At 42.2% G+C, this 13,608-nt stretch overlaps 1 protein-coding gene across 8 annotated transcripts in view; it reads right to left on the reverse strand.

Annotated features, from left to right (window-relative positions):
* The window catches only part of LOC116380960 (rho GTPase-activating protein 23-like), a 65,891-nt gene that overhangs the window by 23,815 nt on the left and 28,468 nt on the right, over positions 1–13,608 (reverse strand). For 4 of the 8 annotated variants that reach the window (XM_031842779.1, XM_031842797.1, XM_031842767.1 and 1 more), the window contains exons 1-4: positions 8,426–10,262; positions 3,611–3,802; positions 1,115–1,145; positions 749–844 (exon numbers count right to left, since the gene is read on the reverse strand). In XM_031842779.1, coding sequence (XP_031698639.1) covers positions 749–844; positions 1,115–1,145; positions 3,611–3,802; positions 8,426–8,641 — 535 coding nt within the window. In that variant the 5' untranslated portion in view covers positions 8,642–10,262. Of the gene's footprint in view, positions 1–748; positions 845–1,114; positions 1,146–3,610; positions 3,803–8,425; positions 10,263–13,608 lie in introns of those variants that run through there. The other 4 variants (XM_031842785.1, XM_031842775.1, XM_031842804.1 and 1 more) reach the window with 2 other exon arrangements.

Below are 13,608 nucleotides of genomic sequence, written 5' to 3' on the forward strand. Positions count from 1 at the left end.
ACCAAACACAGGCTTTTGTGACAGCAGATTAACATGAATTCATAAACAAAGATACAAATATATACACAGTATATATAATGACCGCATGTTAACAATAATGGTTAACAGGTAGCGGCTGGACGTACAGCCATATTAGAGTGTATTGACGTGGGGTCTTTTTGTTACACACTTTTTAATGAACTTAATGAACTCCCACACAGAGCAGGATACAAGCTCAAAGTGCTCCCATGGTAACTTGTTTCTAAATTTCGTTGTGCATCCCTGTGTTGCATAATGACGATAAATGATCCTTGAATACATACGTCACTTATCCAGATGGCGCATTCTAACTTTGCTCGCTGAACAATTTACAAACAGCAGATGGATTTATTAGTAGCTTAGTTTATGAATTCATGTTAATCTGCTGTCACAAAAGCCTGTGTTTGGTGCGACTGCAGTCCAGTTGGTGTCCTTAGAAACCTCCTGCTGGTTTGCCAAGAAGAAGAAAAAGAAGAGAGTGTTGAAGAGAGGTTGTGAGAGGTACATAATTTGTCTTTAGACAAATATAAAAAAAGCCAAATGGTGTTGAACTCATGGCAAACCAAGTGGAATGGAGTGTGGATCTGGATGTGTGCATGCGCAGAACGCAGATGGATGCAGACCCTCAATTGTAGCATAAATGGAACTGCCTCAGTCCTTAGCTGAATGTTGGTGATATTTCAGTGTGATGACCCTGAGCTCTGCTGTGTCTTATGTCTATGTGTTCTACCTGTACACAGTCCAGCTTGTTGCGCGGGGCCGTTTTCCTTCACGCTCTTCACAAAGATGGTGTCCATTGGCTCCAAACGAGACCGCTGGCCACCTGCTCCACAAAAACAAACATGCAGATACAGATTTCCTAAAATATCAGCAAAACCCACAAAGTTGATTCAGCTCCACCTACACATGGAAACATACAGCCCCCCCACAAACACACACATCCTGATCATTCGCGCATTATAAAACAGACCACAATAGATACAACAGATTCGAATGAGTCCAGAAGGCATTTAGAGACACTTTAAGAAAGTGTGATGCTGATTCATCAGAGCTGGATGCCTAACCATTGGCTGATGAAGCCAGCAGAAACACTCACCTCTTCCAGTTGCGTTCCCGTTCTCTTCATCCTGTGGGACACACAGAGCAGGTGTTAGAGGGGAGGAGGACCACAGCGAGGAGCCGCTCAGCTCACATTCAACCCGAGCCTTTACTCCCAGCCCAGGTCTGACTCACTCCAGCTGACTGGGCTTTGGATGGCTGCTCAGCTGCCTGACTGACTGATTCACAATCTGACTGAGTGTCTGACTGTCTCACTGAAAGACATATGGACTGTCTGTCTGTCTGGCAGGCCCGGTGGCTGGGTCTATCTGGAGGCTTTGGTGCTTCGCTGAGTTAGCTCATTCCTGACACACAAAGGGCTCTGCACACAGACTGAGGTATGCTGCTGCACAACACCGACCTCTCTCCAGGACAGAAGGACGATACCATGCTGTCTTCAGTACCACGGTACCCATGAGTGTGTGTAGATGTATAGACTGGAGCCCAGTAGAAAAATGTTTGTTAATAGATTCTTCCAGGCATGAATCTGGGAAACATATTGCAATATTCAATTAGGTTACAGGTAAGATGGATATACATGAAATTGAAACCCTGAATTCCATGTCTGTGAGTTAAGTATTGAGCTAGAGCCGGGAGAAATGAATTTAGCATAAAGTCACATATTTATCTGAGGCAGCGTCGGAAATACACGAGGGCAAAGGGCAAAAAATGCCCCCGAACTTTCTAAACGAATAAATAAATGTGCGCTTCTTCATCAGACCTGTGACTGCGGTCAACTCAGCAGACACTTAAATTTTAGTGCACCTATATGTTGAAATTCACGGTAAACTCATTCAAAAGGCACAGATCGGGAGCGAGCGAAGGACTTTGAAAGTTAACGGAAAGATTAACGTGAGACAACATCCGGTTTCTTCAGATGAACATCCGGTTTTCAGAATAAGATGCCAACAAAGTACACATTGCATAATGGAAATTAGATTAAATGAATTATATTCACATTAAGTATAAAACATGCTACCTGCATCTTGCGAGTTAAAGGGGAAATACACCTAAATTCTGCGTAAAGTGTCTTTATTCTTTGATTTGAGGGTTGCTAATGAATAATACCTGACTGACAGTCAATTAAGATATTTTACTAAGCAAAAACTCTGAACTGAATTTGTACCTTCAAATGGCACATTTTTTTAATTTTTAAGGTGCTATAAAAATGTTTTTCTCAAAAATTCCACACAATGACTGATGTATATGTAATCAAGGCATCGTTGACTTAATAATTGTTAACAGTTGTTTAAACAATTTAATAATAACAATAAATAACCACAAAGAAATAAGAATAGAATTGAATATGATTGTCTGATTTATGTTTTCTGTTTGTTTTTTGTTAAGAAAATCTAAGAAAACACTTTGAATCTGTAGACTACTGCCTAATAGTCTTATTATTGCCATTTGATGACAATTGCTCATATATTGTAAGCCTAAATAAGTATATTTATTATTTTGAACAAAGGTTAAATGTTATTTCACAAGTTTCAAGAAGTGCCCCCAATTTTTTGAAAATGCCCCTGGATTTCAGTCAGTGGGGGCAAAAATTGCCCCAAACAAATATGTAAATTTCCTACCCTGATCTGAGGTTATGTCAGTTTAAGAAGCATAACTGCTGCTAATATAGACTAAACACAAAGTGCAGCTGAGGCTGATGGGAGTCGGGTCAAAAGGTCACCAAAGGCATTAAGAATCATCCTCTTGATTGTCTGTACAAAATTTGCGATTTGTCTAATATTTGCCAAGATATTTCAGTCTAGACCAAAGTGGACCAACGTACAGTGCCATGCATAGAGCTACATTCATACAGCTGAAAGGCTGGTGACCAAGTTCTAAGTCTCACAATTCAACTGACAATTCAACATTTATTTTGAAAAGCGACCCATTTCCAATATTAGTTTAAGCAGATCTCCATGGTGAAAGAATATTTAATAAGACTAGCTCAACCTTATACTATTGTTGGAATGGTAGTGTACTCTCAAATACTAATTACATGTTTTTACTTAATCTGGCTACTGGCTGCTTGAGCCACTAGCTGTGTTTCCATTAAATCATCAAGCAACTTTTGAAATGTCATAAAAAAAGAAATGCTAATTACATCTGTTTCCATCGACTGGTTTAGAGCGAATAAACTCTGCTACAGTGTAGTTTGGTCAGAAGTTGGTGCTATAGGTTACAGAAGTAGAGGTTGCAAACCAGAAACAAAACAAGTGGCTGTGGCCGTCTAACCCATGTACAATAAAAAGGTGGAGAGAAGTGTTCAGGAATGTGTTTCAATTGAGCAAGTTTGAATTGTTCTTTAATGTCAGCTAACATTGCCCATGTCTGGGAACCAAGACAGCAGAAACAGCATGTGAGTTAAATGTTTACTATGTCGGAACTCAGCAAAGTTACTTCAATAATCCAATCAGCACATCAACTCTTTTTCATTAAAGACTTCTATGTACACATTTGGGTCCAGGCCAGAGACACCATAGAAAAGTATGCTAACCTTGAGGCTGTGGAGGGAGGACTCTGGTGGGTATACGATGAAGTGGCGCAGAGTGAAGCCGAATCCCTGTGAGTTCTTCGGGACGAAAATGGTCCGTGGGCCCTGCCACGACACGCCCTCCACCTCGCCAGACGACAGCGGCCGGCGCCTGTTCTCATTGGACGACACCATGCCATCTCTCCGTCCTTTAGCCTGTTGAGAAGAGAGGATGGGGGAAATGTTTAGATCGATAACGCTGAGCTTTTCTCTCGGTAGCTGAGGAACACTGACAAAACTTTACCATGGGAATCCTAAAGTGGGGCTGTGCACCCCTCCATTGTTGAATGCATTTAAGGGAGGAGTGAGCGGGAGGATGTGGCTCTATGTGCTCCATTCACTGAGGACTCTGCCCAGATCGGACCAGGGCACAATTACACCTATGCCAGGAATTTCTCAGAGACTTCCTCTCTCTAAAGAGGAAGCTCTATTTTCAACAACAACCCCACCTATAATCATATTTATTACCTCCAGCCCACAATGGGAGAGTTAAAAATATATACCGTCTATTAATAACAGTCGTGGAACAACAGGAAATTATTGGGGCTCATAAACACAGATCTGGAAGCACAGACCAGAGGACCAGTAGACAAAAGGAGCCCGCTGATATTTCGGTATGGGCTCCAGGAGGTGAGAATGAGGCCAGTGTTTCTCACACACTCACTCACACACACACACACACACACACACACACACACACACACACACACCACACACGCACACACACACACACACACACACACACACACACACACAGTGGATTGTTCAACACTGAGCATAATTGTTGCCAATCCACATGAATGCTGAACCTCGTCAAAGGGATATAATGTAGCTCAAGCTGCTTAGAAATTATAGTTATGGTCGTAAAAGCATTGATCATAGAGTGGGGCAATTCAATTAAAAATAATATTCAACAACACTAAAAGCACACACATTCATTGTACATGAAATCAACTTAAACCCGACGCAGCCAAAAACAACAGGAAGTCTGTTTCTTGAGACAGGAAGTGGATGGCCGTGATTTGGGGAAATCCTTCGCCTCTAAGAATGCGTCCACGGAGAGCAGGAAAGAGACGCACACTTTCCACAGAGGGAGGCCAATCAGTTTAGATTAGAGGGGAATCCCACCTGGATTAACAGTTCCAATCTGTTGAGTCCATGGCCGAGGAAAGTTCAATCCGTATTTGTGTTTCTCTCAAAGCTGGAAACCAGAGAAGGAAGTCTCCAACAGGTATAAAATGTGTAGCTGCTCCATAGGAAATGAAGTCAATGGGTTATTATAAATGTGGTTTTGGTTAGATGCCTGAAATAAGGTCTGTGTTTAACACAAGCTGAAGAGGTTTCCACGTTTTGCTTTACGGCACAAAATACGTCACTAAATATCACACTTGGGAACTTTGAAGCTTTTATGTGTCTTTAAAAAAAAGTGGATTAATGAGACTGCAGAGGGACAATAACTAGCGATTGCATTCACGCTTCAAAAATTATACAAGTGGTGTTCATTTGTGAAGATTGTCTTGTTGAACAAAATGCGTACGTATCATTTGCCCCAGAGCATATTTTCTGCAATAATCCATAATCCAATGGGAAAAATACTATTCTGGTCGAGGGAACCAGTGCGTTGCTAAATTCCTGTTGGCCTACAAAAATACATTAACCATGCAGCACTATTTATTGTGTATGAACCAGAATTTATACTTGATGACATCACAAATTTGAGTTTTAGTCTTAGATCATTGGAATATCATATCTGAATTCTGAAAGAGGGCATAGTTCCCTTTAAATATATTTACATTACATCGTCTACAAGTAACATTAATTAATATGAAATGTTATCAAATCACTGACAAGCCGTCTTAGTTGATGGTTTTGGCTTTCTTTCTAACCAGACCTCGTCTGAATATCAGAGGATGGACAGAATCCGTTGGTTGATTTGTAGTTGAATCATAGACTGTATATAAGAAATGGACTTAGTCATCGTGACGTCACCCATTTGTGGACTGATGTTATAAAGCCTCGAGTTCGGCAATCTTGAATTACAGCCGTCGCCATGTTGGTTTTTTTGCAGCCAATGAACAGAAGTTACTATGTTTGGAATGTGGAGGAGTGAAGTAGATGTCGTATATGGCTCTGATAGAGGCAGCGACCTGTCAATCACAGTAAGCCCCGCCCTAAAACATACTCCTCTTTATGGTCTATTTGACTCTAAATGGACCATAATTTGAACATCATGCTGTATTGAAGAAGAGTTGAAACTTGAGATTGAGACCATAAACACATGTTCACTGAGGAAATAAATCAAGAGAGAAGTAGAGTCATTTTCTCATAGACTTCTATACAATAGGACTTCTGTTTGCAACCGGAGGACTTGCATTCTCTTGCAAGTCCATTCTCTGCTGGCCAGTAGAGAGAATGCAAGTTTTAAGACACTTCTGCATCAACTTGAGAATGCCGCCTGAGCTGAATATAAACCTTTTTTTGAAAGTTTTTAAAGGACCCACTCTTACAGCATTACATAACATATAGCATCCAAACAGAATGAAATAACCTCAGAGGATTCCTGCCCACTGACATTTCTCTGTGAGTTTGTGTGGCTGTGTTGGAGAGTTGTGGCGTGTGAAGGCCCCAGAGCATGAAGTCGTCATATCTGTGTGCGTGTGAGACAGTTGGGTACATTGTTGTGTTTGATTCCTCATCATCCGACATCTCTGCAGGTGGCATTTCACACATGGGTGAATGTAAACGCAGAGGTGAGATGCCGTACATTACCTCTCTCTCTCACTGGCACAAACTCGCCCACCCACTCAGTGTGAAATGCCGTCATGCCAGAGTGTGTTTTACAGAACGCTCGTGATTTGTTTTGTCAGCTCTCTCTGTGGCTTTCACAGAACTAACATCATCCTTATCTGAGTCCCCTCAATTCCTTATGCTGTTGCTTGGTTCATAGCATATGTTTCGTTTTTTTACTTTTGTTATTGAAAGAGACGGAACAGAACGTATCAAAAGTTAAGTAATGTGTGGTGTACATTCAGGAGAAGAAGACAACATAACAAACAATGCATAACAAACAGAAACTGTCCTGCTGTGCGTTTAGATATGTTAGTTGTATTAGCCCCGTTAGCTGTTGTAGCTCTGGTAGCATAAACACACCGCAGGGCAGCTAGGCTGACTAGCTCGCCTCCTAGAAAACATACGTAGACGTGCTCCGTTGAAGCCAGTGCTCGGTTCAGTTTGTCATTTGCTAAGCAATAGTTATACGTACAGACAATTCCTAATCAGTAGCGGAAGCAACAGTCCAATCTGAAAAATATGTATTGAGATGTGTATATGAGAATGTTGGTCACACTGGTATTGTGGATGAAATTCATTAGATGGTACAAACGGTAACCGCCACTCTCTAGCTTTTTATTAACGTAACTCATTCATAAAAGAAAATTAAACATAATATTGTTGAATGTATTTCTGCCTCTTAAGAGTCCTTACCTGATCCCAAACACTCGGCCTGATTGTGCAGCTCTTGTAGGGACAAGGACAACAAGGGCCTGTTGTGCTGACTCAAATATAGCTCTTCATTAACATTGGCCACTAGCTCAATTTACTCTTCTGGTCTGCTGCACCAGTCGCTTCAATTTGCTCACTTGGATTCGGTAATTTGAATCGCAGACTGTGTATTTTGTCGGGTGTTGAAATTATTTTGTTCATCTGACATTCAGACCACAGCTGAGACGAGCTGAACTGAGAGACGATGCAAAAAAATGACACGCATCCACCCTGCAGATCAGATAACACAAACTGACACTGAGACGCACACACACACACACACAGTGTATACGATGAGCTGGATTACTAAAATAGTCCCTCTACAAGTAGTGCATTGGGAAACTGTATGATCCTCGATGCATACTTGAACAGATGATGTAAAAGCCCAACCACACACACACTCACGTATGAATACACCCACAATATTTTCATCTACAGCTACATGTGCGTAGTGAGGACATCAACAGGCCCCCTCAGAGCTACATTACGTAACACCTTAAGGAGGCATGGAGATATGGCATGACACACACCCTCGAATGAATCAAAACCCCCACATGCCGAACCGTCCTCCAGACTGTACATGATGACGGGCTGGTGATAGCCGTTCTGTTCCGAGTCCACTGCAGCCCTGTATCCTGACACAGGTTCAAGTCACCTCGAATGTTGATAGCAATGACATCAACTTTGGCCCCCCTATGATAAAACCGCAAGGTGGGTATGGTCAATAATGGTCCTTCCCTTCCACTGATTAGAGCAGACAGGAGAGGGTAAAGCAAGATGGCGGAAGAAGAATCCCAGTGGAAACACAAGAGCTCGTCCAGTATACTGGACTTATGCCACAGCTCAGCACCAAACAGCAGACAAAGTTAGCAAGTAGCTCGCTGGTGAACGTAGTGTAACATTCAGCAGCTAAGGAGCCAGATATTTTACTCAGGAGGTGGTGGAGACCCAAAACAGAGCTAAAAGGAGAATGAATATTGGACTTAATTGATTCAAGTTGCCAGAAACACGTCGTTAGATTTGTAAAAAGACAATTCAATTCATTTGTATAGCCCTAAATCACAACATTACCTCAGAGGGCCTTACAATCTGTACAGCATACGACATCCTCCATCCTTGGACCCTCCCATCGCCAAAGAAAAAACTCCGCCCAATATGGCCAAAACTTGAAAACTTTATAAGGCCACAATATATCAAATGTGTATGTAATATTCAGCTTGTTGTGTCCTCCCCTCTTACCCAGGACAAGCGGTGGCAGTGTATGACCCTCCGGGAGCCCCGTCTTCTTGGTGATGCGATGGGGGTTGGGCGGGGTGAGCTGTGAGGCGAAACACCCCTCAAAACCGCCAGCCAGATACAGCGGGGTTCGGCATCGCTACAGTCCACGCCGACGGAACACTGAAATCGCCACTCGTGGCCCGACGGAGCTGGTGCGACACCCGACACCCTCAGCATAGCACCGCCACATTCACACGCACATGTACCGTCTCGGCAGCCAACGCACGTCAATTCACGCCCACCGGGGGTCACGGAGCTTCAGACCCCACAAGGATGATATCCGGTCACCTCAGCACGGTCTCTGATGGAAGCGTCATGGCCGGAGGCGACGATCGAGGGTAAACCGATGGAAAACACACTTTCACACATGAAGTCAACTACTAAAGTGTCGCGATCAGCACCGGGGATGGAGAGCACCAAGTCTTGAATGTGTAATCCTTGAGTTGCTTTCATCTTGAGCTTCATGACGACTCATCCGAATGTGTTTCATGAATGTAAAAAATAAGTGGTCAAGACTTCATTTGTCATATTTTATACAATTTTCTACCATGTTGTCTCGAGCTGGTCCTCTTTTTTTTTTTTCACCAATCTGGGTCCTTGTTTTTGAAATATAATGCCGTTTTTTTATGTGACCGAAACAGACAACATCTTCCCGTCTTCTTTCACCTTTCATTTAGTCCGGTTCACAGTTATAGGTGACAAATTAGGCTTTAATGGAGCCCTGACATTTTTGACATGAAACTGCATCTGAAGCAGCACTGGTCCCGCTGTAACCACGGCGCCAGGCATTGGCCGACAGCTCTCTCAAATGTCAACTAGTCCTCTCCAATGCTTTCAGAGCAGAATTGTCCCGATGTCAGAAAGAGTGCACTTGTTTCACTGAAGTAGCGGTTAGTTGCTGCTGTGCGATCCGGCTTAGATTTAGTGCTCGACTCTGGATTTCGGAAGCGGATCCATCCCCAGACCGGTTGGATTCTGTTGCTGGACCAGTTGAGCTGAGAAGGCAGTTTGTTGTCGGACCAGATCTTTAGAATTGGATACAATCCCAAGTTGCTGCTAGGAGGTCCAGCGTGTCCCCCTGCATGCTCTGTAGTACAGCGCTGGCTGTGGCTGACTATCTTTATTGCTGCCTAAGTATAGTCCTCCCTCCTCTCAACCCTGACATGCCTCCCTGCCTCTCTCTCTCCCTTGGGTGTATTTGCTGACATCCCCGCACTCTCTCCCTTTCTCTCTCAGTCACATTCCTCTCATCCTTTTTGCTCCACCCCGATGGAAGAGCAGCGAGCAATGCTCTCTCTCCCTGTCTCTCCCCCTCTCTCTCTCTCTCTCTCTCTCTCTGCTGGGTCTCCCTGTCGCCTCCCTTTAGTCTCACAACCTGCTGGTTGATGGTGCTGTTGGTATCCAGGGTGCACTACCAACTGTGTGTGTTAAAACGGTTATTTGATTAATCGATTAGTAGATCGACAAAGCATTAATCAACAATAAATAATCAAATTAAACTACTTTTCAATTTTTAATATACAGGGGATGTATTTGGTTGCAATTTAACAATTTCCCCCATTAAATTATTTCTGATTCTGAAGATGCCATCGTTAGGATGAGCATGTTTTTCTGTTCACTTAGTAAAGTGCAACACCAGTGCATTCATGTAGCGGAAGTGAAGATTGTTTTGTAGATGACGTTTTGTTTGTTTTTAACATTGGGACAGTACTGTGGAACTGCCTTCCATTAAACATGAGGTTGACAAAAACAAGAGATCAGGTCAGAGCTTACTCATGGAAGAAAGGGTCATTAATGATTTATTATTTTGTGCAATTTTGGTTTTCATTTTATGGTTATAAATATATCTATATATAAATATATATCTATGTATATATAAATATATATATTAGGTGTGGGAGAAAAAATGATTCTTAGATGTATATAAATACATATATATTATCTTAGATATATACATATATCTAAGACAATATATATGTATATATATATGCATGTATATATACATATGTATGTATGTATATATATACATACAAGTCAAATCAAATTTCTGACATTTGTGGATCCATCAATTAAAATAATTAATGGTTTAAATGAAAAAACATTTTGTCATATGCCTGTGCATTATATACATTGCTGTAGATATATTAGGAGTTTAGCCTAGCTTAGCAGAAAGACTGGAGGCAGTCTTTCTACTAAGCTATGACTACTAACACCTCTAAAGCTCCCCAATGAATGGGTTAAACAAGAAAGCTACAATGTGTTAGTTAATTGGTGTGCGTTAGAAGTGTTGTAAACATATCTCTGAACTTTGGAAGGAGCCAAGCTAGCAGGTCCCAGTGTTTAGCTTTGTCTGAAACTAGTCCCGACGTGTTATCTTCTATATCACGAAGGTAGCTTTGAAGATGAGCCACACTGTAGCATCCAAACTATAGACTGTATAAAAGAAGTGGACGTAGCCGTCGTGGTGTCACTCATTGTTTTTTATATTGAAGCCTCGGGTCCGGCATTAGTGCCGGCGCCATCTTGGTTTTTTTGCAACCAGTGAATGGAAGTGACCCTATTTGTACTGTTGAGGAGTGACATAGAGACGGCGTATACGGCTCTGATAGAGACCTGTCAATCACTGTGTAGCCCCGCCCTCAAGCATACCCTGCTTTATGGTCTATTTGACTCTAAATGGACCATAATTTACTAAATGAACATCATGCTGTATTGAAGAAGACTTGAAACTAGAGATTGAGACCATAAACTCATGTTCACAATGTTTACTGAGGTAATAAATCAAGAGAGAAGTAGAGTCATTTTCTCATAGACATACAACCAGAGGAGTCGCCCCCTGATGGCCATTAGAGAGAATGCAAGTTTAAGGCACTTCTGTATTGGCTTCACTTTTTAGGACCGGAGGTTGCCGACTTGATTGTAACAGTGAATGAAGACATATCCGTCTTTACCGGAAGTACCGGACTTTGTTGGCATTAAAAAGGCGACAAGTTTGCAGGTATGTTAACGCACAGACACAAGATTGATCTTCTCAACTCTCTCTAGAGCAGCGGTTCCCAAACTTTTTAGGCCACGCATCCCCTTCTACATCCCGACCAGGTTCACGCACCCCCAATCCCCCACACCTTAAAAAAAAAAAAAGCAACAGAGCCTATTTATAGCCGCATAAAAATCGGACCCAACACATGAATGAGACTGTAGTTGTTTTGGGCTGTTTTGTAACTCCTCCAATTTCGATGTAAAAAATGTAAGGGGCTTTTGACTTGCACTGGCATGCTTGGTGTTCAGGTGGCTACGTAAATAAGAGGGCTTCAGACAGCTGTTAGCCAGAACCTCGCTGCACCGACTGGACTGCACCATTAGACCACCATTACATTTTTCCTCTCACGCACCCCCTAGAGGCAGCTCGCGCACCACACTTTGGGAATCCCTGCTCTAGAGGAAGTGCATTTACCAAATTGTTAAACTGTTCTTTTAATCAAGTAGTCATATGTGTGTATAAGTGTATAATAATTGTGATTAAGTGTAAATGTGTCTGTGTATTTGTGTGTTTGTCTGGTTCTAAGTATGCCTGAGAGAGCAAAATAAATATTACAACCAAACTGTCAGCTAGCATTAAGTATTTGTTTCTTGAATAACCCTAAATGTGAACCCAGACTGTGTATGTGTGTGTACGTGACCAAACCCTCCATAACAAATCTAGACCTGTCAGCCCCTCAGTACTCTCTTCATTGATACCTGAGAGCAGCTAAAACATCAGACAGGCAGAGAAGGAAAGACTGACGATAAAGAGGGAGAAGTGGGATGCAGAGACGCTAAAAGAGACTGACGTCCATACAAACATCATCCAAGCAGCCTCTGCAACTCTCATTGCCTATCTTCCACTGGCCTTTGCTTTCCTTCTTTTCTTATTTCTCCCGTCCAGCACTTTATCTTCCACCTCTCTCCAAACACCCTCATTCTTTGCTTTACATGCTTAACCTTATATGCAAAGCAGAACCTACACAGCCCGAAACTGAGAGTATTATTCTGGCATTACTGTGTGCATGTCAGGAGTGTAGGTTTGGGAAAGGCATCGCGACCAATTTGTGCCCTTATGACAGCGTTCTCCTGACTGCGAGGACTCATAATCAAGGAGGAGTCAAGCCCGAGCAACAATAACATAATGTGATGTGTGAGTCAGAGGAGAATCTGCATCTGCTCTGCTCTGTTAGGACTCAGCTGGAGCTCGAGGCGAGCGCCGCCGGTACGAGACGGCGAGATGAGAAATGCTCATCTCTGGCTGCCTGTTTCTCTATTCTGTTCAGTTTATGGCAAACATATACGAGGACCCTTCGACCAAAGAGAAAAACTACGCATGTAAGGGTTATGGGTCCTACTGAATGTGCTACTGGGGTTTGCTTTCCATGAGAGATAATACTATCTACCACAGCTCTAGCTATTAGAATTTGAACTCTTCAATATTTGAACAAAGCTAAACGACTAATGATTTGTTGGCATACAAAAAACATTGTAACATGAGTTTATGGTCTCAATCTCTAGTTTCAAGTCTTCTTCAATACAGCATGATGTTCATTTAGTAAATTATGGTCCATTTATAGTCAAATAAACCATAAAGCAGGGCATGCTTTAGGGCGGGCTTACTGTGATTGACAGGTCACTATCAGAGCCATATACAATGTCTCTGTCACTCCTCCGTATTCCAAATATGGCCAACCGTTCATTGGTTGCAAAAACCCAAGATGACGACGGCCAAAACACGGAACTCAAGGCCTTATCGAGGCCACAACCCAATGGATGACATCACGGTGACTACGTCCACTTCTTTTATACAGTCTATGATAATTACAAACGTCAATATTTTTACTATTTTTGGAGGTTCTGTTTTCACGTCAGGTCTTCATTGAGGGGATTTTTCTTCTTCAAACACTACTGCTCATCTGGTAAGACTGCAACGTCTATCAAAGAAATACTTTCATCCTATTTCAGTTCTTAAAACCAGATCAGGCAACCTTACATATTCTGTACGATCAGTTAACTGTTAACTAAATGTTCCAATGGAAATGGAAAACATGCTCATCGAAGCGAGAGGGAAATAAATGTGCAAATGAAATACACAATCTCTTGTCGACATAAAAAATGTA

This window comes from Anarrhichthys ocellatus, unplaced genomic scaffold (assembly GCF_004355925.1).
Source record: "Anarrhichthys ocellatus isolate YVR2014 unplaced genomic scaffold, GSC_Weel_1.0 scaffold4, whole genome shotgun sequence".
NCBI lineage: Eukaryota > Metazoa > Chordata > Actinopteri > Perciformes > Anarhichadidae > Anarrhichthys > Anarrhichthys ocellatus.